The sequence below is a fragment of the Tupaia chinensis genome, unplaced genomic scaffold, assembly GCF_000334495.1.
Source record: "Tupaia chinensis unplaced genomic scaffold, TupChi_1.0 Scaffold000216_1, whole genome shotgun sequence".
Lineage (NCBI taxonomy): Eukaryota > Metazoa > Chordata > Mammalia > Scandentia > Tupaiidae > Tupaia > Tupaia belangeri.
The window spans coordinates 396,108-411,076 of record NW_006159691.1 but is presented as its reverse complement, the minus strand read 5'-3'; the positions used below and the strand labels follow the sequence as shown (position 1 = coordinate 411,076).

Genomic DNA, 14,969 nt, shown 5'->3' with positions numbered 1-14,969 from the left:
CGCCATTCCTGCACACCCAAAGACCCTAATCAGCGCACGGAGGCGCAGACCAGCCTTTCTCACAGCTGGCCCATGGCCTGGCTCCACACCACCCTACTGGCTGCCTGCAGGGTCCAAGTTCTGTTTTATAAGGAGAGCCAGGGTTCCAAAAGCCGCGTGAGCTCCTGGGCATGCAAGGTGCCCAGCCTCCCAGGCAGCGCAAGGCCTTCACAGCCTGAAATTGAAAGCTTCCTCCAACATCGCCATTGTCTGCTCCTCAGTTCCTGGTGGGGCTGTGAGGAGACAATGGGGAGCTGGCAGGCCTGGTAATTAGCGGTAATTGTTTATAATATCTGGGCGGCTGCCTGATTTCCCATCCCAGGGTGCCTCTGCGGCTGCCAAGGAACCAGGCTGCCGCCCCGGAAACCCTGAGTGGTTATCACACGCTCCATACCACCGGGAAAGGAGGAATATGGTGGTCCCTTCTGACCAGAAGTCCAACTGCCTCACAGACCCCACTCCACCTTGGAGTCTTCCTGGAGCAGGAAAGACAGCAGAGGATACAAAGTGAGACGTGGTTCTACTCCATGCTGGCCAACTGCCTGCTGTGTGACTTCTCGCAGCTGCTATTGTCTCTGTGTGTCAATCAATGTTCTTACCTAAGATTGCACCTTGCAGATAACAGCATTCAGTTAGATGGTGCCTGTGTACACCAGCTTTACATGTTTCAAAAATCAGTGTTATAGGAACCATTAGCAAAAGGATACCAACAAGCTTGCTGAATTAAGTGCCACATACAGGCTACTACACAGACCAGTCCTCATATGCAATCGCAACACAAGTGTACATTGCCAAACTCTCCGGCTTGTCTTGAACTAGAAAAATAAAGTTAGGGGCCAGCAGGTGGCATAATGATTGAGGCGCTGGATTCCCACATGGCCAACTGTGGTTCACGCATTGGACTCAGCAGCTTGAAACTCACATCGTATACATGTGTGTGCATGCCCAAAATCCCAAGAGAAGAAGGGATTGAGGAATGGCCATTCCCTCTGGGGTTGGTGTGTGTGTGTGATTTTTCACTTTCCCTGTCATTGTCTCTCTCCAGCGAGCACACACGTCCTATCATAAAAAACCTTAATTTTTCTTTTTTTAAAGAATGAAGAAGTTCAGACCAGACTTTGGCATAATAGAGACCCAGAATTCCAGCACTGTGCAATCAACAGCAAGTGTTTTAACCTCTCTGAGCAGTGGTTTCCTCCCGCATAATGGAGTAAGGACTAACTGCCTTGCTAATTTGTTGAGGACAGTGAATGATAACACAGGCAAGGTACTTAACACGGAGTACCTGCTGCAAGAATAAAGCAATGAGGACCATGGTCCTGCACAGTCATGAGCTACGCAGCAGTTCTGGATCCTTGCAGGGGATCATGGGTTTGGGTCCCGGGGTGACCTGCACAAGCTGGGTACCTGTACCCCAATCGGCTGGCTGGGAAGGCTGGGGGTGCAGATCAAGGCATGGGACCCTGTTGAGGGTATGTCTTTGTTTCCCTCTCAGGAAAGAAAGAAATTTGAATTAATTAAGGAATAAAGAGGATTGAGATGCCATGGCCTAGGCCTGCTGCCCTCCTCTCCCCTTCTTGGCATCTGCGTGACATTTCGGATTTCAGATCTGTGAGGAAGGGCAGCATCTGGAGGCCTGAGACCAAGCCCAGGTCATGGGAGAGGGTGGGGCCGCGGCAGCAGGTTCCTTTGGGGACTCACTTGCGCCATGAGGGCAGAGGCAGAGCCCAAAACAGGATTATACCCCATGTTCCTGGGTCTCTTCTTCTGCATTAATGGTGAAATGAGATTTCCTGCACTTCAAATCCTGTTAGTTTTGTTTGTGGAGCTGAAATCCATTTGTCTTGTATTATTAACCTTTGAGCTTAGGTTGGCCCCTGGATTTTCTGTGTTCTTGACGGTTAAAGGAGTAATTGGGTTACTCAGGGGTTTGGCTCCATTTTCTTTTCCAGATGGATCACCCGTCTCAACGGCATTAGAAATTAAAAGGTTGCGCCGCCCTCAGGGTGATTATGGGTTATGTGGTTCTGAAAGGTTTGAGTAGTTTATGGGCTCCCTGCCCACCCGTTCACTGCCTGCCCCGCACGTGTCCATCCACCCGTCCACCTTCCCAGACTTGCAGAGCCTACAAGACAGTCAATTCTGCTCTACCGTGAAATATACAGCTCTAAAAATTACTGTGCAATACAAAATCCTGCAATAAAGAATCTCAGCGCTTATGGAGAAAATGGGGTCAGTGTCACATTTTTAAAAAAGGGAAAGAAATATACTAAAAACAGCAGCAGTTTTATACATGTTAAGTGATTGGGGATGGATGGTGATGCAACAGCAAAATGCAATGCTGGGAAAGTGCATCCACATGAAAAGGTTGCCAGTTCGTGTCCAGAGACCTCCCTGAGTATGCCAGGCATATGTATGCCCATGATCCATGGTGAGGCTGGGAGTGGATCATGGCATTAAGACCATGTCAGGGTGCTGTATCTCTGTCACTCCACTCACAGAATACATAAATAAATGTTTAAAAATACATAACAGAGCCAGCATGTGGCATAGATATTAAGGCACTGGACTTCCCCATGGTCGGCTGTGGGGTTCGAGTCCTGGAACTAGAGGTTTGAAAATCACTCTGGGTACATATGCATGTGTGCCCCCAAACCCAGACAATCAACTAGAGGAGACAGGACTGCAGTATGGCCATCCTCTCTGGGGCTGGGGAAGAAATGATTTTCACTTTCTCTCTCTCTCTCTGTCTCTCTTGGGAGAGAACATGGACCCTATAACATAACATAACAAAACATAATGAATTGGCTCCATAGCACAATAGCTAAGCCTTATGTGTGGGGAGCCAGATCTCACAAGGCTGACAGCAGTTCAAGCCCCAGTCCTGGCAACTTGAAAAACACACCAGGTGTGTGTGCATGTGCACCCACAACCCTGATGGGATGGAGAAGGGGAGAAAAGGGATTGTGCATGACCATCCTCCACTAGGGGGTACCACTCTCTCTCCCCTCTCTCTGGTGAGTGTGCACACCCTCTGGCAATAAAAACAAAACAAAACACATAATACTTTTGCTTTGAAGACCTTCACTGTGAAGATAGCCTGAATTTGCTTGAGAAGTGGGCACCAGAGAGCTGCACCCCGAGTGAGTGTGCAGTGGTGAGAGGAAGGCCGTTTGAGGTCAGATGGAAAGTTATGCCACCAGGTGTGGCTATCACACACACACACACACACACACACACACAGTAAATCCAGGTGCAGGAGAGGTCTGAGGTGTGTGCTTTGTGTATTCCCACGCAGGCATGGTTTTCTATATTCACCTGGTGTTTCTCCCGGGTAAAACTGTGCCTGACTGAGCAAATGTGAAATCCGTGTCTGGTCACAGCCTTTCCTAATCATTCAATCATGTTGGAACAAATTCTTGTTCGCAAAACAAGTGCTATGGTGGAGCTGCCTGTATGTCGGGGCACATCCCGGCCCATGATCCAGACTCTGGCTTTGCAATGCTCCGAACATCTCTAAACCTGTTCCTCTACAAGACGATGACTCATGGGCGTGAAGCCAGGGACTTGATTTATATTTTATTTATCAAAAATCAGAAACAGGGGCCATCAAGTGGCATAGTGGTTAAGGCGCTGGACTCCCACATGGTTGACCACAGTTTGAGTCCCAGGCCTGGTGGCTTGCTTGCTCTCTAACTCTCTCTCTCTCTGGTGAGTGCATGTGTCCTATGGCAAATTTAAAAATAATAATAACAATAAATAAAAAAATTTTAAATGTATTTATCAATCATTTTGGTCAAAACCTTTTTATTCATCAAAAAACTCATGGGCTGGCAGGAGGGAGAAGGGGACCGTGGCATGAGACCCAATTGAGAGTCGCTGTCTTTGTCTCTCGCTCTCATGAAGGAAAGAAAAAAAAACCTTAAAAAACAAAGCTTCATGAGCTAAGCACTTGTGGTACTATGTTACCAACATTAACTCATTTAATCCTCTTAACAGCTCTATAAAAGCTATGCTTACAATTCCTCTCCTTCTATAAAACAGGAGGGGAAACCGAAGCAACAAACTATTAAGAAATCCAAACAAGATCACCTGCTAGGAAGTGGCAAGCCTAGGATTTGAACGAGTCAGACTCCAGTTCACTGTGTAACCACTGCACCGTCTCCATGTGCCCCGGGGGCCTGCACCCTTTCCCAGAGCAGGGCACAAGGATCTTCAGCCCCCAGGCCAGGACTGAAATCCTGATATCCCCATTCACTAGTGGAGGTGCATTCTCCATTCTCCACCTCTCCACCTCTCCGAGCCTGTTTCCTTTTTGGTAAAACAGGAATAAATAATGACAGGATAATCCTCCACGTGGCTGTGAGCATTAAATGAGATCAGCTCCTTAGGACAGAGTCTGGCACAGTCAAATGCTCAACAAATACTAGTGCTTGTAACACAAAACAAAACAAATCCCCATCTCCTAGCCACGGCCATGTCCTCTCCGGCTTTGTCCTTCAGGCATGGTGACTTGGTCAGCAGCAGAGGTGTGGAAGGGAGGGGATCTGACTACCTGCCAGCCTCCCGAGCGTGTGAGGTCAGGGAAACGGTCACCCTGCGCCAGGTTCACATTCGGCTTTCCTAGCCTGTGGGGGCACAGTGACCCAGACACCCTCAGCCCTGGTGGCTAGTGACCCAGACTCCTCAGGACAACAAAGAGCAGGAGGAAAGAGCAGGTGGGGGCTGGGAGCCAGCTTTGAGAGCTTCCAGGCTGACAGAGGATACTCAGGCCCAGAGTTTGTGACATGAAGGCGACATGGGAGGGGCTAGAATGTGTGTACGCTTCTGCTGTACACACCTACTCACTATTCATCAGAACTCACAGAGTACCAACTGCAGGCCACCTGGGCAGGATTCAAACTCAGTGTCTGGTGGGACAGACAGACACACATGTGACAATTACAACAGCAAGTGGAGGGTGCAATAGTGGGGAGGCTGCTGATACAGCCAGGGGAAGGGCAGACCATGCTGTTCCACTTCTGCCCACGCCCAGGGCAGACATTGCTAATCAACCTCAGCACTGCTGCCAAGCCTGGACTTGGCTCCAGAATCCTTCTCAACACAGCACTCCAGGGAGCCACTCACTATCAATTAACTGGAGCTGGCACATGAGATAAAGCGTATGTGCCAGTTCTCAGCTGAGATCTGGAGGGATGAGTCAGAGGATGAAGAGTAAGTGGGAGTAGGAAAAGAGAATGCCAGGTAGAGAGGGCAATGGACACAAAGACCCGGAGGTGAGGAAGAAGGAAGCGTGAAGGTTCAGGGTGGCGGAGCAAGGGGCACATGGCTGGAGACTGGGAGAGACTGGAAGAGGTCAGAGAAAATAAACGTTGAGTGACAGACTCTGGAGTTCAGATCAAAAAGGAGACTTGCGGGGGTCCAGGCAAGAGAGAGGAATGGCCTCGACCAGGGGATGAGATGGAGATGGGGAAAATGGATGGATTCAACAGATAATCAAGAGTAGACTGGTAGGGCCAGTCCCATGGCCTGGTAGTTAAGGGAGCTGGATCCTGCATGGCTGACTGAGTGGTTCAAATCCTGGCCCCAGCAGCTTGAAAAGTATCAGGCAGGCATGCATGCCCCAAATCCTTGCAGGATGGAGCAACAGGGGAGAAAGGATTGCAACATGATCACATCCCGTTGCGGGGTGCTTTTTCCTTCTTCCTCTCTGTCTGTCTCTCTCTGGTGAGCATGCAAGCCCTCTGGCAAAAAGAAAAGAAAAAGAGTAAAATGGTATAGCCAGAAAAGACTGAATAGGGACCAGCAGGTGACATGGTGATTGAGGCACTGGACTCCCACATGGCTGACCATGGTTTGAGTCCCAAACCTGGCAGCTTGCTTGCTCACTTTCCCTCTCTCTATCTGGTAAAATTTAAAATAATAATAATAGATAAAATTAAATAAATAATTTTGGGGGGGGGGGAGACTGGACAGGGAGTACATGGAAGAGGGGGCCTTCTGGGAGAACCCTTTGGTTTGGGCAATTTGGAGACTAGAAGACCATAGTTCTACACATTCAGAAAGTGTGGGGGACTCGGCCAACCTGACCCCAACCCCTTACACCTTCAGTGCTCATGAACTTCTAATTACCTCTGCATTCTTTACCTAAGATTCTCTGGTTCCTGAAGCACTTCGCTGGTCTCCAGAGCTCACTTTTCCTCAGGAAGAGCTAGAATGTTTGTCTGGGATCAGCCCTCAGTCATAAACAGTAAGCGGGAGTGTGAATACCTCAGCTCCCTCTGCACCTCCTCAGGGAGGTAATTCTCAGGCGTCAGGACTAAGCTCTGGTTGCCCCTGAGTGTAGCTGGCTCCTAAAGCACAGTGTGTGGGATATAGCCCCTGCCTTGACCCTCTCACACGTCCTCTGTCATGATTTTTCCAGCATCACTTAACAGTGACCTACTTGCACTCAAATCCATTTCTCAGGCCTGGATCGTGGAGAACTCAAACTAAGGCAGACAGCAGTGAGCATCTCAGGGTTGGGGGCGGGGGACTATGAATGACTGTATCTGGGGAGGTGTCTGTCTCATGGCCCTTTCTCAGGGGTCTTGACCACTATCCCCTGCCTGGGTGAGATGGGCCCACTCAGATGGGGGTCGTGGGGTGGGTGCTTGGCTGAATCCCCCTCTATCCTTAACACACAGAATCCCATTTAATCAGGCAAAATGGAATCAGAAAACAAAAACTCTTCCTCAGCCCCAGAGGGTAAGCCATGACTTGTGTAACGCAATGAGGCCTGCAGAGGGGAAAGAGGAAGGCACTTTGGGTCTCTAATGACATTGCCAAACCCAAACCGTCTTGGTAGCCTCAACCTCCAGAAATCGTGATAGATACAATCATTAGATAAGAGAAAGGGTTGAGTGTAATTTTTTTTTTTTAAGGTTTTGCTGTAGGGCGTGTGAGTTCACTAGAGAGACAGAGAGAAGGGAAGTGAGTAATTAACTTGTATGGGAGGATGGCCATGTCTCAATCCCTTCTTCTCCATTCTCCTCCTGGGACTTTGGGCATGCCTACACATGTGACTGGGTGCAAGTTTCAAGCTGCTAGGTCTGAGACTTGAACCGTGGTCAGTCAGGTGGGAGTCCAAGGCTTTAACCATCATGCCACCTGCTGGCCCCTTGAGTATAATCGTTACAGACAGACTCCAAAAGCCCATATTTAAGTCATGGCTCGGCCACTTTTAGTTGTATGACCTTGGGCAAGTTACCCTCTCTGGGCTTCCATTTCCTCCTCTGCAAAATGGGAATGAAGACAGTCTGACCATCATCACGTCATTGAGATTAAACTGAGACAGGAATTAGACCCAATGAGTAGGTCAACAGGACAGGGAGGCCCAAGGAAGAGTCGCTGTAGTAGGAAATGGACACACACATATATTAAGATAGAGCCAACTTATAAAATAGAGTCTCTCTGGTCAAGCTTTTTTCTTTTTAGAATTATTTTATTTAACTTTATTTATTTTAATTTGACCAGAGAGGGACAGAGTGAGAGAGAGAGTGGAAAAGTGAAAAGGCAAGCCGCCAGGTCCAGGACTCAAACTGCAGTCAGCCATGTGGGAGCCCAGCGCCCTTAACCACTATGCTACCTGTTGGTCAAGCTTTTGAGAAGGGTCCCTCACTGCTCTCACTAGAGAGCAAGTATTGGCTCCCGCTGCTTGCTCACAACCAGAGCTGTTTTATAAGTTGCTTGATCAATTACAGCTTAGGAGGAGATGCAACCGGTCCCTCTTTGAAAATTCCTCACTCCCACCTAGATCTTGAAACGGAGAGGTTGTTACCTGCCATCCCAGATACACACAAAAATTCACCACTGGGATGGGACACTAACATCCTGATTGCCACTGGGGCAATAAACTAATTGGGGGTGCACCCAGATATAGATGGCCATTCCTTCAAAGACCACCCTGGGCATGCATAATCAGATCATTAAATTCCTCACCTGAGAGAGATGTGCAAGCGCAGCAGACAGGAAAAAGCTTGGAAGCCAAAGAGGCCAGGTACTATGATGGAACTCCGCCTGCTAAACGTTCATTACCGACGCTCAGGACAGAAGAAACACCTAACCTCAGGACAAGGCAGCTGTCCTCTGGCAGCTGCCACCCACATGCCTTTCAGGCATGGGGGTGTTATTTCTTTCCTATTAGAAATATTTACTTTTCTATTAAAACTCTTTTCCTGCTTTCCCAGTATTTGTGATGTTTCATTCTGCGTCTCAGGGCAGAGACCTGGACCTAACGGACTAGAGACTTCACACAACATAACTCCCCACCTACAGCAGCACTTCCTGCAGGCATCTCACTCCCTGCAAGCTCCTTTTTTTTTCTTTCTTTTCCAAGAGATTTTTGCTATATGGCGCATGTGCCAGAGAGAGACACAGAGACAGGAAATGAAAAATCACCTCCTGGGGGAATGGCCATGCCACAGTCCCTTCTCTATTCTCCAACAAGCTCTTTCTGAGCAGCACTAGGCTTGTCAATGAGCTGGTATTTCTCCTTAATATGACAGCCAGTCCTTCTGCAAGCCCCCTCTCTCTTCTCCCAGAAAGTCAGCTTCCCAGGGCCTGAACAAGCCTAAATAAAAAGAAGCCCAAACAAAGCCCCTCTGATAGATCAAAAGCCCGAGCCTCAGATTTTCTTCAGCAACTCATTTTCCAGGACCCACTCCCTGCCTGGGAGCTCTGATCTTCCTTCCCCCTCTCTCTCTTTTAATTTTTAAAAAGAATTCTTTATTTAATTTTATTCATTAATTCACTTATTTTGATTTGATCAGACAGAGAGAGAGAGAGAGAGAGAAAGGAAATCACCAGGTCCAAGCCTCAAATTGTGGTCAGCCATGTGGGAGTGTCCAGCACCTTCACCACCACGCCACCTGCTGGTCCCCTTCCTTCCCTCTCTTAATAAACTCTCCACTTTTTTTTTTTTAAAAAAGAATTATTTAATTTGTATTTATCATCATCATTATTATTCTCTCATTTTAGCTGCAGGGCACTTTATCCCTTCTCTGTGTTCATGTCTCTAATTCTTTCTGAGCCTGAGACAAAGCATCGGGTTCACTGCTGTTCCGGCATTCCGTTTTGGGCTCACACAACCCAACTTCCTGCAGCATAATTTTCCTGCATCAAGATGACACAGTATATGTAGATTACCATTAAGCCAGGCCTTACCAACTTTCATGTGCATGTGAACCATCTGGGATCTTGTTAAAATACAGAGTCAGGGCTGGACGGAGGTGCAACGGCCATGCAACACTCTGTGAGGCCACCCTGCATGGGAGAGCTCTCCGTTTGTGTCCAGAGACATCCCTGAACATGTTGGGCATGTGTGTCCCCATGACCCGAGACCAGCTGAGGCTGGGAGTGAATCGTGGTATGAAGTGCCCTACTGGAGGTGCCTGTCTCTGTCTCTGTCTGTCTCTTTTGCTGACATAAGAAATAAATAAGCTTAAAAAAATACAGAGCCTGAATCATGAGTTATTTTATTTTATTTTTTATTTTAAGGTTTTTGCCATAAGAAGCATGTGCTTCCCAGAGAAACAGAGAGGGAAAGTGAGAAATCACCCCCCAGGAGGGATGGCCACACCATAGTCCCTTCTCCTCCATTCTCCTCTTGGGATTTTGAGTATATATGCACACAGGTCTGGCATGATTTTCAAGCTTGAACTGCAGTCAGCCACGTGGGAGTCTAGTGCCTTAACTACCACTCCACCTGCTGGCCCCTGGACTGCATACTTCTAAGAGCAAGGCCTGAAGCCATTCTCCATTGGTTTTACATAATCAGAGGCCAAAGCCTCCTCCCTGACAGGGCGATCCAGCCCTGTCACCTGCACTCCTTCACCCTGAGACCCGGCTGGGCGTACAGCACCCCCCTGGCTTCCTATTCCTGTCCTTGGCGGCTCTCACACATGGCTCCTTGCCTGTTCGGTGCCCGAGAGGCTCGCCAAGGGTAAGTGATCCAAGGTGCCGAGTCCAACTGCCTGGCACGTTGTAGGTGCCCAATCACATTTGTGGAAATGAAAGTCCACGTGGGAGACTTCCTGCGCCCACTGGCAAGAATGCATATGCCCAGGGAGCCAGCGCATGCTCACACAGGCCCACAGTGCCAGGGGCTGCAGCCTCGAGGAGGCTGCTCAAGCAAGGCTGACTCCCTGAGAGGCTCAGCTGGGCTGGCAGAAACCCAGGGGGCGGGGAGAGGGGGAGGACAGCCACACCCTTTCCCTTTTCAGAGCCTGGCATCTGGGTCCAAACAGTGCCCAAAATATCTGCAAAGACGGAGGGGGCTGAACATAGCTCAATGGCTCCAGCTGTCCCTGAGTCCCATCCTCGCCCAGGTGTTGGGCAGGTGACAGCACCTGGCTGGGATTCACCATGACTCAGCCCCTCCCTAGATGGCAAGATTGTTCCCCCTGCTGGGCTTAGCAGCCTCCCACTCCCTGATCCTTTCTCTACTGGGCTCAAAACATGCACCCCAAACCTTTTAGTAATCATAGTCATCACCATCGCCAGTTATTGAGTGCTTACTCTGTGCCAAGCACTTACAGACACAACTGAATCGTGGTGGGAGGGTCGCTCCATTCCTAAGAATGTAGCTGACCACAAGCAGAAAGATACCCAAAGAACAGTGGCTTCGCTAACAACAAAAACAGTAACACAATGAGTTGCAGTGCCTGCCCTGTGCAGTCACTGTCCTAGGTACTTTGCACATATTAACTCATTTAACTCTCGCAGCTTCTCAGTGTTCTGCAATACTACTGTCCTTTTTCTACGGGAACACCCGGGCTCAGAGAGGTGGAGTAACCTCCCCAAAGCAGCAGAAATGAGCCATAAACCAGGGCTGTCTGACTTCTTAATCCAGGCTTGGAACTTGCCTGTAATGTAACAAGACTCTCTGGTCCCCTAAAACATGACAGCAAATGATAACAACAGCCACTTTCCAAGCCCTGTCACATGCAGGCATCACAACACATTTCTATGCTGCTCCCTAGGGACAGGTTACGTGACCTTCCTAAGCCTTCATCTCCTCCTCTGTGAAATGGCATGTGGGTTTGTCTTCCCCACTCCTCCCCTTGCCCCGCTGCTGTGCACAGAACCACACTGCCCTCCCCAGGAATGGCCCTCCCGTCCGGCCTATGGGGCCAACAAGATGTTTGCTAGCCTCCCAAAAGCTCAAAGAGGCCCATGGCCAGCAGGTGCCCAAGGCCGCCAGAGGGTCAATGGCAGAGCCAGAACTAGGACTGGCACCTCCTGACCCCAAGACTCACACCTGTCGGCAGAGACCTGCTGCTCCCCAGAGGCCTAGAATATAAGGGAACAAGGGGGGCTTATAGCACAAGTTTATTTTGGTGCAAAATAAATATATAAATAAAATCCACCTACAGTTTTTTCATGATATGCATTTTCTAAGAACTTTTTGAAGCCCTCCTCCATAGTTTTCTCTAAGGTTGCTGCTTCGCCAGGTTTCTCAGGGTAAAACAAACACTGGCTCCTCCCTCCTCCTCCTCCTCCTCCTCCTCCTCCTCTTCTTCCTCTCCCTTCCGCCTGTCTTCTTCCTTCCTTGCCCACCAGAAAGCCTTGCTAGGAGGTAGGCGGAAGAGCAGCACCTGCCAAGGCCTGGCCATTCCCAAGGCCAGAGATGCTGGTTAAAGGGAGGGTGGAGGACAAGGAAGGCTTTTAGCCAGCAGGAGCCCCTAGCTGTGAGGTGGGGCCAGAAATGAAGGGGAGCAAAGGGTGGAGGCCAAACCCGAGCCCTCCCTGGCTGGGTGCTGGCTCTGGACGAGCCACTCAGCCAGCGCTGTTCAAGAGATCTTGCTGTGATGATGAAAACGTTCTGTTTTCTGCACCGTCCAATCTGGGTGCACTAACCATGTGCTGCCGTTGAGCACTTGAAACATGGTTAGTGCGACAGGGGAACAGGATGCTGACGTTTATGTGATTTTAATGAGTTTATATGTAAATCGCCACGCGTGTTCAGTGGCTACTGCACCGGACATTGTGGGCATGAGCTTCCCAAGCCTCAGTCTCCTGGAGGGCACGACGGGATCATGACATCCCATCCTTTGCTGCTTCAGAGCATAGCTGGGACCACAGCGCAGTGTGGTGTTAGAGAATAAGCCGCAGGTAGGAGTCAGGACTCCTCAGTCCCAGACCTATTAACATGCTGTGTGACCAGGGCAAGCTCCCTAACTTCTCTGGGTGTCACCTGCACAATAAGGAAGTCACTTTGGATTAAAGTTTCGTTGCCAGGGATCTGGAGATGGGTTTAAAGGGAATCTGAGAAGCCCTAACAGTTATGAGAAGAGGGTGTTTGTGCAGCTTTGTGTATGAGGGTGAGCGATATGTGTGAGGGGGCAGCCGAGTGTGTGTGTGTGTGTGTGTGTGTGTGTGTGTTGGGGGCCCTGCAATCTGCATTTGTAACAAATTCCCCAGAGACTCTAATGAGCGGCCAAGGGAGAGACTCATTGGCTAGGAGCCAGTGAGTGCCTATGTTTTGTGATTTAATGTCCATGAAATGCCTTTATCAAGCTGTAGTATATACTTTAAAAAACGAATCAGGATTTAAGAAGCAAAAAAGAAGAAATAACAATGACAAGAGTAAAACCCCTCTGGAGCCTCCTCTTTATTCCTTTACTGATATTATGCACCCATATGCCCAACACTGTCCTACACTCTATAATACCAGCCCAGGGGCTGGTCCTGTGGCCTAGTGGTTAAGGGAGCAGGACCCCACATGGTTTATTGCAGTTCGAATCTCTACTCTACGGCTTAAAAAATGCACCAATTGGGACCAGCAGTTGGCGTAATGGCTATGTCGCTGGACTCCCATGTAGTCTACCGTGGTTCGTGTCCCGGACCCGGTGGCTTAAAACTCACACCGGGTGCGTGTGTGCCCAAGATCCTGAGAGGAGAATGGAGGAGAAGGGATTGTGGCATGGCCATCCCCCCGGGGGGGTGATTTCTCACTTTCTATCTCTCTGTCTCTCTCTGTCTGTCTGGCGAGCGCACACACCCTATCGCAAAAACCTCTCAAAAAAAAAAAGCAAGCACCAATCATGTGTATGTGCGCCCCACATCGGGACAGGACGGAGAAATAGAGAAGGGTCTACAACACAATCATGCACCATTGGGAGTACTGTCTCCTGTCCTTCTCTGGCTAGTGCATATGCCCTCTGTCAGTTAAAAAACAAACGAAAACATCAGGCCAGCAGGTGGCATGGTGGTTGGACTTCCACATGGCCGATCACGGTTCAAGTCCTGGACCTGGTGGCTTGCTTCTCACTTTCCTTCTTTCTCTCTGTCTCTCCCTGGTGTGCACACATGTCCTATAGCAAATAATAATAAATAAAATAAAATTTAAAAATCTTTAAAAAATAAAAAGAAAACACATTAAGCCAGGATGATATGGATTTAATCCTTATGGCACCCAGTGAGGTTGGTGTTATTATCCCTTTTTTATGGATGAAGAAACTACAGCACGTGGCTTGCCCAAGTCACACAGCCGGAAAGCGGCAGAGGCAAGACTCAAGTTCAGACAGTGGGTACCAGTGCCTGTGCCCCTCACCCTCCCTCAGAGCTTCGCTGCTTCCTTTCTGAAGACAGCGCCATCCAGGAGCCCTGGGACAGAGCCACCACCAGCCAGAGGCTAGCCCAGAGCTCCCGGAGGAGTTGCTCAGTTCCTCTGCCCCCACTGCAAAAACCTGCTAGAGCCAGGCAGCCGGTGGGCAGGCGCGGCCCGTACTCACTTGCCCTCCGAGCCATAGCTGTTCATGCTGTCCTCGATGGACTCGTGGCTGGCCTGGCGCAGCGTCCGGCTGGGCATCTCCACTGCCAGCCCGGTCTCCGTGCTCCTCTGGATGGCGCCCTTCAGCCTCCGGCTGTCACCTTCTGGGCAAAAAGGCCAAGAGAGATGGGGAAAGGGGCACAGGGGGGAGGGGACAGGGGGCCGAGTCATCTGGTTAGTGTATTGGTGGCTGGTGGCTGCCCAATACCAGTACCCACTCACCCCAGGACAGCCCTGCCCGCCACACCCACCCAACAAACAGCATTATATTAGGCTCTGTTTATTTATCCCATGAGTGAGATGTGTGTTGGCCAAGACAATGTGTTCTCTTGACTTGCCCTTCCTCATCTGCAATCTCACCACCCCCAGACCTCCCGACCTGCCCTGGGCATTCCCTCCCTCACCCTCTTACCTCCTCCCACTCTCACCACGACCTCCTCCTCTCTGAGCCTTGGACCTGAGGCTCCCGAGCTTCTGGTTCTTTCTGCCCTTCCTGCAGCCAACTCAGGGCTTTGCTTGTTCCCTCACCCCCTCCTGCCGACAGACCTCTTTAGGGAACAGCTGCAGCCACCACCACGCTGAGCACACTCTTATCTCTTGCAACGTGGCGTCCAGCCCAACGTCCGTCCTGAACCAGGTTCCAACAACTGCACGCACTGAGCACCTTTTCTCCTTAGGCTTATTTATTTTTTCTTCCATGAGCAAGTAAGAGCACCCCACAGGAGCCTGACATGGCAGTCCACTCCCAGCCCTGAGCAGCCCTGGACATGAGCACAACATGCCCAGTGTACTCAGGGAGGTCTTGGACTTGAACCGGGAGCCTTCCCATGAGGGACTGCCTGGTAGAGCATCCCATTTCACCAACGGGTGGCCTGGCCTCCCGAGTGCCTTCTTAGTGGAAGCCCTTGGGAAGATTTAAACACACTTCTGTGTGCTGGTCTCCATGACAGAACACACATGATAGGAGACAGAGAGGACTTCACAGATCCTGCTTCTGGTCTGTGGGGGCCCAGAGACACCTGGTCACTTGACCTGCGCCATGAACGATGCCCAGGTCCCCCTCGGCACCACTTGGTGAGCCATTCCCCCAATTTTGGCACGCTCTGGCTTCTGACAT

General features: G+C 50.0%; 1 protein-coding gene across 1 annotated transcript in view; it reads right to left on the bottom strand.

The window, feature by feature from the left end:
* Positions 1-14,969, bottom strand: part of RIMS4 (regulating synaptic membrane exocytosis 4) — a 26,266-nt gene extending 11,297 nt beyond the window's left edge. Inside the window, exons 1-2 of the mRNA XM_027771462.1 lie at positions 14,885-14,969; positions 13,815-13,956 (exon numbers count right to left, since the gene is read on the bottom strand). Of these exons, the coding sequence (XP_027627263.1) occupies positions 13,815-13,956; positions 14,885-14,969 (227 nt within the window). The remainder of the gene's footprint in view (positions 1-13,814; positions 13,957-14,884) is intronic.